Raw genomic sequence first — 12,371 nt, forward strand, 5'->3', positions numbered from 1 at the left:
CAGATGTTTCTGTGAATTTACAGAGCTGAAAATTATCTAGCAGCAAATCAATGAAATTCCAAAGTGAGTTGGTCCACTGAAAGGCAGGGAAATCCAAAGCTAACATGAGACATCTTATATGATCTGGCAACTGTTCAACTGTTGGGAGATATGGACAGAGCCTCCACTTACTAGAAGTTGTATTTCTACTCTGTGCGAGTAAGAGCCTGTGCGGACGGAGAAAGGGAGTCCTGATCTACAGGCTGGACCTCTAACACCCACGGGCATGCTCACCACTCTCCTTTCCAGGCAGTACTGGATCCCAGACTGCCTGGTATCACTATCAATTCCTGATATTCTACATTTATAAATTATGTTTATAGAAGTTTAGATCTTGTAAGAGCTTTTACTTATGGGCAATTAATTCTAATAATGAAATATTCCTAAGGAAAACCAACAAAACTCCCTTTATGGACCTTTTTCTGCCCCCCAAAACACCTAGCCTAGTGCTGCTCTCTGTAGAGAAGAGGGAGACTCAAAGCTTCATCCACTCCCCAGATGCTAACCCTAGATGTGACTCTGTTTTATTGTTTGATACTCAGAAAACAGAACAGGGGGCCGATGATGGTGAAGAATCTGTTCTTTACAAGAGAAGATGGCAAAGAAGATGGGTTGATAGCAAAAAGAAGTAAAAAACATTATCTCAAGTCCAAAAAATGGATAAATGAATAGACCAATGAAATTTAGGTGAAGAAGAAAAGCAGGGCAGGATCCAGTGGTGATTTTGGAGGCTGCTGTCATCCAGAAAACTTTCCTCTGTGAGTCCAGAGACCTTGGTTTGGGTCGTGGCTCTATCACCACCCAGTTGTCCACTTTGGACAAGTCATCACTGGTCCTTCTTCCTCTGTAAAGCTGATATTTCTTCTCTCCACCCAAGGCTAATACAATTACATGCAGAGAACCACACAACACAAAATCTCACAGAGACACCCCACAGCATCTCCTGGGGCTTCAAATGGCTTGTCTGTAAAACTCCAGTTGCCATGAACCCAGCTGACCCTGAATCACAGTAACATATCTCCTTCATGCCCACCATCTTGTCCTGCCCCCCTCCCTTTGATATTAGCAGCTCACTTCTTAAAGCTAACCTTCCTGGGGTACTCGTCCAATACCCACTGATCTCTCTGCTCCAGTTCCCCTTGCCCCATCCCTGCCAACAGTCCCCAAGTCTCCCAGGACCTCCTTCCTGCCAAGCTCAGCCGCCTCTTCTGCATGGCGTCTGCTGGGCCTGGCCCTTCTGTCACATCACTTGGAAAGCTCCACTGGCCTGGACATGCAACCTCTGCCCTCTCCTTGCTCTAGCCCACCTTCTAAAGGCTCCTCCAGGGCACAGCCTCCTCTGCACTCTCCCTTTCTCACTGCTAGACTTGTTCTGAGTCCAAATCTCTCATTGTTCTCCTCAGGACTTCACATATGTACTTGCAATCCAGCACCTTCACCACCTCCAGGCCTCTATCTCCAACTCACAGGTCATTTCCACTTAATCGTTCACTTCTTCCCCATCTGGCACATAGAAGTCCCCTTATGTCCCTACTGAATGTCTGGTCCCCAAACCAGCCCCACTTCCCACCTGTATTCTCATGAATGATGCCACAATTCTTCACAGGTATTCAACTGGAAACCACGATAGCATCTTTCTCATTGAAAGCCAAATGGACAACCGAGCCTTCGCACAGGTCTTATCTATTTCCAGCGTCGGGATCCCAGTCAAAGCCTTCAAGACCCCCTCCCTTAAAGTCGAACCAGAATCACCAGAGTGATGATCATGACCCCACTCAAAACACCAACAAAAGCTCCTATTTCCTACCCAGTAAACCTAACTTTTCAGCTGCACTACCAGGCTTTCAACTGGCTAATGGCTTCCCCCCCCCAAGTGCACCTTCTTTACTCCTGTACTGTCTCCCAACACTTCCTGCACATGGTACCTTCCGTCAGGCCAGGGCCTGTCAGGATCCAGCCACTCCTCCACCCACCAAACAGACCTGCACCACACTCTGCTAGGACTGCTAGTTCTCACAGCTGAGAGGTTTCAACTTAAAAGCATCCATTGGTGCATTGTGACATTTCACGGTATATCGCAAGATGCTGAAAATACTCAACAAACTCTTGCCAACAGCAACAGCAGCTTTGGGGAATACGACTGAACTCAGGTCAGAAGAACTGAATGCTAATTCTGGTTCTGACCACCTATGTGAAGAACTTTGGACAAGCATTTCTAGCCTCAGTTCCTCATGTGTAAAAATAACATTACACCTCCCTGCCAACCTAATGGATTGTGGCAAGTGTGAAAGAAATGAACGTATACAACAATACCCAAAATGAACACACCCTCATGCATGGGTTGCAAAGGATGTGTCACAAAGCATGTACTATGACAATCAACAAAGTCATCGTCTGGGGACATCACTGGGAAGAGAGAACTTATTTTGTTCGTATAGCCTCTATTTGTTTGTTACAATAATATTCAGTAAATACTCAGTACTTTCCAAACATGGCCAGTACTATATGTAAGAATACTTCTATTAATGTTTGTCTTGTCAATAACATAAATTTGGAGGAGACTGGAACATTTTCTTCTAGCTCCATCAGTTCAAGTCTATATACGACTGAAAAAAGAGGAGCACAGCTCATGAGACAGTCTTTCAATCCCCTTAGCATCTAGTGCTTTCCATATAGTAGCCTTTCAATAGTTAACTCCAAGTGAATGGATGACGTCCCTCGAAGCACACTGTTAGCGGTACTGCAGGTACACAGATGCTGTAAAAGGTTACTTCCCTCCTTGAAGGGAAGAGGAGGGAAGGGGACATACAGAATGAGGTGCTATAGTGGCACAGGCAGGAAAGAGGAAATACGTTTCTTATGGAAAATGCTATCCTGGTAGCCTAGTGGTGAAGTTCAGTGTGCTCTGCTTCAGCAGCCTGGGTTTACAGGTTCAGATCCCGGGTGCGGACCTACACGACTCATCAGCCATGCTGAGGTGGTGACTCACACACAAAATAGAGGAAGACTGGCACACATGATAGCTCAGGGCTAATCTTCCTCAAGCAAAAAAAGAGGAAGATTGGCAACAGATGTTGGCTCAAGGAGAATCTTCCTCACCAAAAAAAAAAAAAGAAAATGCTACTCCTTTTCTTCATGGCACTAAGAGATCACCATTTAAACAAAATCTGACTACAGCAATGCAATTCTTAGCTTATATCAGAACTGACTAGACAACCAGTTCTCAACTGTGTCAAGTCTCATCATTTCATCCCCCCTTCAAAGGCTCTTGTCCCTTCTAACCTCGCCCCTCTGGTTTCATCCCTCCTTTATCCTGAATTGTTTTCTTGTCAGACAGAAATACTGCCAGCCAATCTTTTCCTTGTTTATAAAACAGTTTTAAAAAATCAAAGCTAAAAACGGATCGAGAGTTAAGAAATGCAATTTTTAAACTCAGCACTGCACATACTTGAGCTCCCATTAGTCTCAATTCATATTACTGCCAGAATGTTGCTTTAGCTGTAGGAACGTTCTCCACCTTTATTTTGGGTAACTGGAATGCCACCCAGTAGGTGACTTAAGAGTCCTTGTCACTGTGTGAGATACACGTTGTATTTTATTATGTGAACCCCCCAAGGTAGGGAACAACCTAAATGAGACCCATGCCAACTTCCCTTTTACAAAGGATGAAATTACAGTGGAAAACTTGGGTATTCCTACCAAAGACCTTCAGCACATTCAGGCAGGACTTCCACTTTTGTCAAAAAACACCACTGTCAATATTCCTAAATACACCAGACAACTCAATAATTTTCTTATTTTTTCCAATTTTCATTCGTGTCAATACAATTCTAGAATTTATATGAAATATAAAGTATCTTCAATCACACCACCCGGCATAAAAAAAAGGAAACAAATTTGACCTATATCAAATGACGAGAATTCTTACATAGCATAAAGCTGATTCATGCCTTAAAAATAAATCTACAAATAACCTACACAATTGTGTGAAAGGTTTAACATTTACTTTTGTAAATTCAGCTAATAATGGAAACCCTTTTTTTTTTTTTTTTTTGGTGAGGAAGATGGGCCCTGACCTAACATTTGCTGCCAATCATCTTTTTTGCTTGAGGAAGATGGTCCCTGAGCTAACATCTGTGGCAATCTTCCCCTATTTTGTATATGGGACACCACCATAGCATGGTTTGATGAAACCATGGTCTGCACCCGGGATCCGAACCTGGGAACCGCAGGCCACCTAAGCAGAGCACGAGAACTTAACCACTATGCCACCAGGCGGGCCCCTGGAAACCATTTTGTAACTACCTAGAGAATGAATCTTGAGAAGTAAAAAAAAATTTAAAGAACACAAACCTTTTTTCAACTCAAATTTAGAAAAATTTATAACCAAAATTTGTAGAATCTATCTCCACAGGACATATATAAAAAACGGTTGAAAGCAAAACTCAGCAATTTCCAAATTATCACCCACACAAAGCAGCAGCCGTGGTTGCTGGCCCCCACTCCTTTTCTGAGCAAGATGTTAAATGTTAAACCCTAAAACCCACGTTTATTTATTTGGGCTTTGTTGTGACCCATTTCCTCGCCCACCCTTCTTACCATTTCGGCTCCCATTAGAGACACCGCACAGTTTTAAACTGTATGCACAAGTGAACGCTGAAACTTCATTTCCTACTAATAAATGCGACGCGGGCTCCATACTCTCTTTGCCCAAAATAACCGCAAGCGTACGGAGAAAGAAAAGGAAAGTCGAAGCTCCAGTTCCGGCCCGTGACAGCTAAGCCGTGCTGCCGGCTGAGACCCTCGGCTGAGGAGCATCTCCTCTAGCCGCTCTGAGAACTTCACTGTGCTAGCTGCAGCACATTTCAAAGCCTCACCACCACTGAGGCCAGGAAATACAGCCCCCAGGTAAGGCAGGACACGTAGAAGGATACCTACTCGGGCACTGGCAGCCCCTGAACACACGGATAGTACGTGGCTGCACAGCTGGGGAACACGCGTGCCTCCGAAGACTCTGACCATGCCACACGGAGGCCAGCAAATTTGGGGACAAACGGCTTGACATCTGCTGACAACTTGAGGCCCTGAGGAAAAAAAGGGGGTTATGGATACATTCTGAGATTGACCACATGTAAACAAACAAAAAACCTAGAGTCGCTCCCTTCCAGCAGCTTCAGAAATGCTAATCCCAGTGCTCTCGTTCAAACGCTTCTGATAAAGAATTTGTTGACAATTTCTCCCCCAATGCATTTTTTTTTTTTACTAGAAAAAGCGGACCACCAAGCATGAAAAGTGAAAAATAAGAACGACCAACTGAAGTGGACGTAAAATGCGACTCAGCTAACACAGTGGGGCCCACAAGCGACAGCGTTTCGTCGCGTTCACCCGCCTCTCCAGCTGCAGTTCGGGATAGCGGAGAACCGCGGAGCTGGGGACGTCAGACACACAAGCACCGCGGCAGGCTCAGCGGCGGCGCTCACCACACGCTGCGGCAGCTGATTTCCACCCTCTTTCTCAAAAAGCTCGCACAAAACGCCTGCTTTTGACTCAGAGACCCACTAAGTGTCTCGTTTTGTTGAAAGCAAAAGCAAGCTTTGCTAGAGGTAATTCTCTCACCACGAGCTCCTGGAACTTCAACTTAAAGCTGTTTCTCTGTGTGGTTTAGACGCGCAGAGACTGACTCGCACCGACCCTCTCGCGCCCACGGTCGTTACTTAGCGGAAGCCCAGTGACGCGCTCGCCAGGCCTCCACCGGGGGACCGAGCGCGCCGGGCGGACCGCCGCCTCCCACACCGCAACAAGCGACTTCGGACCAGCCTCCCCGCCCACGGGGGCGGCCCCTAGACCGCGTCCCCCCCCGCCCGTTTAACTGCGGTGGGTGGGCGCGCCCCGGGCGGGTCCGCGCCGCCAACCACCATTCCCGGCGCCCGGGCCGCCGTCCTCACCTCGCCCGCGGGCTCCCGCGGCCCCTCCGAGGCCATGGCGCCGACTCGGAGGAGGCCCGGCCGCAGAGGCCAGCAGCCCCGTCAGCTAGCGGCACAGCGCCTTCTCCCCGCTTTTCCGCCCTCGGAGCGGACGCCAGGAAGTGCGTCACAGACACGCGCCGCGGGCCGCCCTGCTTCCGGCCGGAAGTGCGCGCGGCGGCGGCTCTGGGCCTGCGCGGGCGGGGGAACCGCGTGGGACGCGGCCGCGGCGTGTGCGGAGGGCGGATTGCATCGGAGTCTCGGCGAAGGCGGCGGGCGGGCCCGGAGGAGGGCCCTTTCGCGGGGTGGCGCGCACCTGGAGCCGGGGCGGGGGCTGGGGGCGGCTTGGGGACGTGGGAGACTGCGCGCCCTCTAGTGCTGCAGACCTGGAAAGCCAGCAAGACGCCTTCCTCGACTTGCAGAACTCGGAGCAGGTTGGAGCGAACCACGGGAAACCTGAGCACTGCTCAGTTCCTTTCAGCAAACAGCCATCGACCACTAACTGGGCGATGTGCCGGGAAAGGTGGAGATGGACACTGGCAGGGTTTTCGCGGGTGGAGGGAGGCAAGGCACAGGGCAGGACGCATTTTAACGGCAGGGTGAGAGTGGACGGGGACACGAGGACTCGGAGTCGGTGGACGAGGGCCCTCTGGCTCGTGGGCTTGGAGAAAGGTGCGGGCAGTTTTCAAGCTTGCCGGCAGCGTAGGCTGTTTGACCAACAGGGGTTAATGGGTTGAAAATCCTAGGCTGGAGGCTAGTTGTGGGTTTTCTAGGTCTCTTGCCCGGAAACCTAGGTTGAGCGACTACCAGGTATTTCAAGCAGGGAACGCAGGCAGCTCCAGTTCTTCTCCAGGTTTCCTTCTGCGCGGGTCCCACAGGCTGATTCAACGCCTCACACACCCACCGCCAGGGTGGGGAGAGGCCTAGGGTCTGGCAGCAATGGATGCCAGAGGTTGAGGGGGGAAGCCACCCCTCCCTCTCAGTACTCTCCTTTCTACCCTAAACGAGTTTACTTAGCAATTCTGGCATCTTTCTGTTGGCTTGCTAACCCTAGATCTCTAGCTGATGGTCTCCTGGGAGCGAGAGTAAGTTCTAGACTGCTGCTTGTCACGTTCAGTATTTATTGTGCTCAGTATGTGTAAAGGCACCCCTTTCTAAGGAGAGGGGCATACAGAGAACCACCAGACTGGAGAGGGTCTTAAGTTTACTGGCAGCTCCTTTAAAAGGTTTCTCCAGCATAGCAATGAAGATAAATAGCCTGTTTTTGCATTAACTCTAAAATATTTCCCTAGCAGCTGAAAAGGCAATTTAATAGACACAAAATACATATGGCATGAAGGGTGTTTTACAGTGCTTTTAAACTTAACTTGGCACATAGAGAAAAGGAGAAAGAGTTAAGTGGTTTCTTCCAAGGCCACTACGTGTGGCAGTTATCTTAGATAAGTGGAAGCAGCCCAGAGAGTATTAAGTTGGACTTGCTGTTCAAGTGGAGATTCTAGACAATTTTCTAGGAACTAGACTAACAATAAAGTTATAAAATCTAGTTTGGCTCTATTAAACTTATCCCTGGTTCTTAGTTTCTTCATAAGTGAATTTAAATGGTACCTTCATCACACGAAGCTATTTTAAACCCATTTAACATTTTATTTCTTTACAGTAAATCTCCTTAGGACTAACATTGTAAAACTGAAATCATCCAACAACCTCAATAGTCACAAATTATCCATGATAAACCTCAATAACTTCAAACAGGGATAAATGCAACATACAAACTTTATTTAACAAAAGTAACAGGTAAAGTCAAACAGGCACTTATATTAAGAGAAACACTGACTAAAAGAAATTTAAACACCTTACAGTAACCAACATGCAGTTGCATTTAACTGAGCTCTGTTGCTGTGAAGAATACAGCTCATGCACAGGTATGGATGAACAATTTGTACATTTTTCAAGTATTCACTGAATACTACCTTATATACACATATACATTAAATTTGAAAAAGATTTAATTGACAATGCCCAAATATACTTCATTTTTGCTGATCTTTTGGAAGAGGTCGTCTAAAGAGAAGAATATGTGGTTCTGTGGAAAGAAAATGTTTTATATCAATTTAATATAATGTTAATTTTCATTCATTCAACAAAATTTCAAAGATTTCTCAATTGAAACAAAATAAAGTAAAATGAATCTATAGTCAATGTTACTTATTGAGGTATCTGAAATTAATTTTGCTTCCAAGTCACTGTCAACAGTGAACAAAAGAAAACAACCTGACAGTGAGCATATTCCCCCAGTGATTTTGTTTTACCCACCCTGGAAAAAAGGGATGGTACATAGAGAGACTACCTTGGGGAGAATGTTTTCTCCTTTAGAATCCCAATCCCAGTGAAACGTAAAGAGAAAGGTTATCTCTCTGTGGGGAAAAGACACCTAACGTCTCCTTCAGAAACCACCAGCTTGTAAAAATGCAGGTCCCAGAGGTCCATCCCCATAGCTTCTGTTTCACTAGGTAGGGGCCAAGATTCAACAGTTAAGTTCCTCTATTATCTAGAGAAAGACCTTTTGGACTTGAATACCATTAGTGTCCCAATTCTAAAGAAGTTATGAGTCTTAAAGAGCTTTTGCTGCTGCTTTTCTTTGATGAGAGTGGAAAGCAAAACAGCTTTAGTTCCACCTAATTTGGCTTCTACAGTTCTCATTTTGTTCTAAGCATTATAAATCCTTTAAATTAGGTGTATAGATAACCCAAAAGTAGAATCTAACCCCACAAAGTTTTAGTCTAGTTTACTATTTAGTATCTGGAGAACTTTCTGAAGTACCACGTGACAGCATAAGCACTCATAACGCATAACACAGGTAGCATATTTGAGTTCACTCGAATGTAATCTCATTTAATCTGTGTGGTACATACCAATTATCCTTTAATACAAGGCTAAAGGAAAAGACAAATCACCTCAAACTGCATCAATTTCCATAGAGAACTTAAGGACACTTAAGTTGTCTTAAAGTAAGTTCATAGTTTTCAAAGACGGGACACCAGAATTCTAAGTATATTTGGGTAAAATACTATCAGATACTATTAACAATGAAACATTTTAAAATTAAATAGACTAGCCTATTTTTTGCCTTAAGTTATTTTTGCAGGTAAAATAATGCATTACTTTCAGTCGTGGTATTTTATTTATTAAAAATTGGAACCCTCTCTAGGGAAGAAAGGAAGCAGTCATTCAGAAATAGTCAACCTTACCAGAGTTACTTCGGCATATCAGTGAATGTCAATATTACTAAAAATTTTCAACCACAACCACAACCACTACTATTTTAATTCCATTAATGTTTACCTGGCTCATGAATCATGTAGTGAACCCAGCCTAGACTCTGCTGGACACCCAGTCTCCTCCACTCTTCTTCAGACATCAGATGGGTTTTGGGTACTTGTTTGGAAAGTTCTCTAGGTAACATGACATGCCTGTTAAAAGATATAGCAAAGATTAGTGCTCTACGTAAATATGCCTTTCCTACAATTATGATCACTTTACACATGCATCTTTAGGATACTTAAAATTTGAGATTTTTGTCCTCAAAACAAAGTTCTTTAAAGCAACTCTGTTAGATTACCATTGGTGTCAATCTTAAGGACTACTCTGTACTACCTTTAATTGTGATTTGATGGCCTATGTTCAAATTAGGGAGATAAGAATATGCAGTCCAAAAGCAAAAGGCATTTTATTTAGGATTGACTTTTTTTTTCTCTAACAGATTGCTTGCTATTTGTCTCAATCTTCTTCAGGAAAAGAACCCCCAAAATGAAGGGCACATGGAATCCAAAACATCACAGTTTCCCCGGCAGCTACCTCTGGTCATACAACTAAATCCTGACCAATAGGATATAAACAGAAAATATGCAACTTATGGGAAGTGTCCTCAAAAGAACATGCCCAACTCTTCTGTTTTTCTCCTTCCTGTTGGTTATGAAGCTGACTGACATGATCAGGGAGCTAGAGAAGACATCTAAGACCACAGATGGAACTGTAAATTGAGAATGGTCCCTGATGGTAGAGCTGTCACCTCAACCCCACGTCGTAGCCTTTACAGAAGGCGGGAAAAGCCCCATTTGTTACCGTTAATTTCGGTTTCCGATTACTCAACATTAGGTTTGTGGTAGATACTAGTCCTTATGTACTCCAGAGTTGCGTTATACTATGTTTAAAATTAAAAGCCAACAGTAATTGCACCTATACATGTACCTGCAACCTTACACAGACCTTCAGTTTTCCAGTAAGTTACTGACCTGTATCTAAAACTTCATTCAGTTTTTTAGGCAAGCATGCAACGTTTTTCAATGTCAAACCATCGAGAATGTGTACAATTGTAGCTTTGTCAAATTCTTAAACCTGCACCCATCCCTTCTCAAATTACAAAAAAAACCTTTATAAAATCACAATTCCCAGCCCCATTTCACCATTTCCAGTAGCAGGAACACTTTTATAGTCATCCATAACCTCCAACTGAACTTTGTGACCAGCAGACGACATTTACCTGTGAGTCAGCAGGGGGCCGGGGCTGGAGTGAGAGTGGGGCAGTCTGGCCACACTTTCTGGCACACAGGGAAAACTGAACCCATAACTCATTGTAAGCACTAAGCTGTCATCAAGTTAAGGTCTAGTCTGGTGGGTTAGTTAAGTACCAATTCCGTATTATCTGCAGGACAGAAGTGAGCCTCAGGACAACTGTTATCATGTTGCTAGACTGCCATGACGCCGCCAAGTCAAATTGTTATCATAGTTGGAAAAAAATCAGCTGAACTAATTCGTGAAGTTCATTTACAAAAGAACCTAAGCATAAGGAACAGGAATAGGAAATTAAGTTTGCATTTACAAAGTAAAAATCAAAGGTGTAGATGACCGCATACTGGCAAAACTCGGTACTAACTTGACGTTCCATGCTGCACCACTATTTACAGCCACACCTCGTGAGTTATCGTGACACAGGCCTCCCTTCACACGTCTCTCTGCAGACTACTCACTGGCTCGGTCCCGAACGCCCGGCTCTGGCCGACACTGGCTTAGGACCCGCGGCCTCAGACCCCACACGATTTCTCTGCACATGGCTTCACGAAGCCCGCAGCAAATCAGGCTGAACCGCTGCCCGCACGGCCTGTACGCAGTGCCGGTCAGTGGCCGTGTCAGGACACAAACTGAGACTCAGGCGCGGACCTGCTGCCAGGCGCGTCCTGAGCAGCGTCCTCCTCCCGCCGGGGCCGGCCCGGTTGGGAATCGGCAGCCGTGCAGGTGTGGGAAGGCATCCCGGTTTACACTCGCTCCACCCCGCGTGCCTCAAGCGACGCCCGCGTGTGACGGGACCGGACAGGACCCGCGCGGCCTGGGCTCCCGCCCGAGCCAGAGGCGCGACGCCCACTCGTCTACGGCCGCAAACGCGTCCGTCTCGCTAGGAACACGGAGACCTCGCAGACACTCCGGCTCGCGAGAGCCGCCCCGGACCCTGTTCCTCTCCGTGAGCGCAGCCTCCGAGCCCGCGCGGTGGAGGAGCACGGCCTCCCGCCGCCGTCCGGGAAGCCCCCGAGGGCCGCAGAACCCGGTCGCTCCCGGCCCCGCGGGTCGGCGTTCCCAGGACGCGGCCCGGAACCCAGGCCCCGCGGAGCCCCCTGCTCGGTGTGCTCCCGCCCACCGCCCGGGCGGCCGGTCCTCGGCCCGCTCTCCGCGGCCCCGCCCCGGCGCCGTCACCGGACTCGCGGCGGCCGAGACCCCTCGGGCCGGAAACGCCCGGCCCTCGCCCGCCAACGGCAAAGACCCCAGCCCGCCGCGCCCGCCCGCTCGGGCCCGCAGCCCCCCCCGGGGCTGCCGCGGGGGGTCCCCGCCGGACGCCGGCCCGCCCGCCTCGTCCTCCCCGCGCGAACAAAGGGCGGCGGCCCGGCGCGCCGCGACCCCGCACGGCCGGCCCCGGCCCCGCGCAGAGCGCCGAGACCCCGACCCCCGGCCCCGACCCCGCCCGGTTGCGCCGGGCTCAGGGAGCCCGCCGGCCGCCGCTCACCGGTACTCGTAGTGCTCGTCGAAGTACTTGTCCGAGTAGTAGATCTGCTTGTGGGCCATCCTGCGGGCGGGGCGCGGCGCGGGACACGGGGCGCCAAGAGCGGGACAGCGGGCCGCACGTCCGCGACCGGCCAAGGCAACGGCTCGACTGCGACCAACCGACCGCAGGCCCAACGAGTCCGGTTTGAATCCGACAGCCCGCCGCTGATTGGACGGCGGCGCCGACCAATCACCTTCCGCGCGCGCTGCGGGACGGCCGGGGTTCGCTTCCAGCCTATCGTCGCCGCCCATCCGCGGCGCTCCCACCCAGGATCAGCC

At 48.2% G+C, this 12,371-nt stretch overlaps 2 protein-coding genes across 7 annotated transcripts in view; both read right to left on the bottom strand.

The window, feature by feature from the left end:
* SECISBP2 (SECIS binding protein 2) overlaps positions 1-6,113 on the bottom strand; it is a 40,236-nt gene extending 34,123 nt beyond the window's left edge. For 5 of the 6 annotated variants that reach the window (XM_087444777.1, XM_087444778.1, XM_087444776.1 and 2 more), the window contains exons 1-2: positions 5,985-6,113; positions 4,978-5,123 (exon numbers count right to left, since the gene is read on the bottom strand). In XM_087444777.1, the coding sequence (XP_087300903.1) occupies positions 4,978-5,123; positions 5,985-6,020 (182 nt within the window). In that variant the 5' untranslated portion in view covers positions 6,021-6,113. The remainder of the gene's footprint in view (positions 1-4,977; positions 5,124-5,984) is intronic. The other variant, XM_087444779.1, reaches the window with a different exon arrangement.
* A 1,644-nt stretch (positions 6,114-7,757) lies between these two features.
* On the bottom strand, positions 7,758-12,219 carry CKS2 (CDC28 protein kinase regulatory subunit 2). The gene is made up of 3 exons (XM_004428310.3): positions 12,055-12,219; positions 9,345-9,472; positions 7,758-8,085 (listed from the first exon to the last, which is right to left on the bottom strand). Exons 1-3 carry the CDS (start codon positions 12,111-12,113, stop codon positions 8,033-8,035), a joined length of 240 nt encoding a protein of 79 aa, XP_004428367.1. The 5' UTR covers positions 12,114-12,219; the 3' UTR covers positions 7,758-8,032.
* Positions 12,220-12,371: the final 152 nt, after the last annotated feature.

The sequence above is a fragment of the Ceratotherium simum genome, chromosome 20 (assembly GCF_057802395.1).
Source record: "Ceratotherium simum simum isolate JZ-2026a chromosome 20, ASM5780239v1, whole genome shotgun sequence".
Taxonomy (NCBI): domain Eukaryota; kingdom Metazoa; phylum Chordata; class Mammalia; order Perissodactyla; family Rhinocerotidae; genus Ceratotherium; species Ceratotherium simum.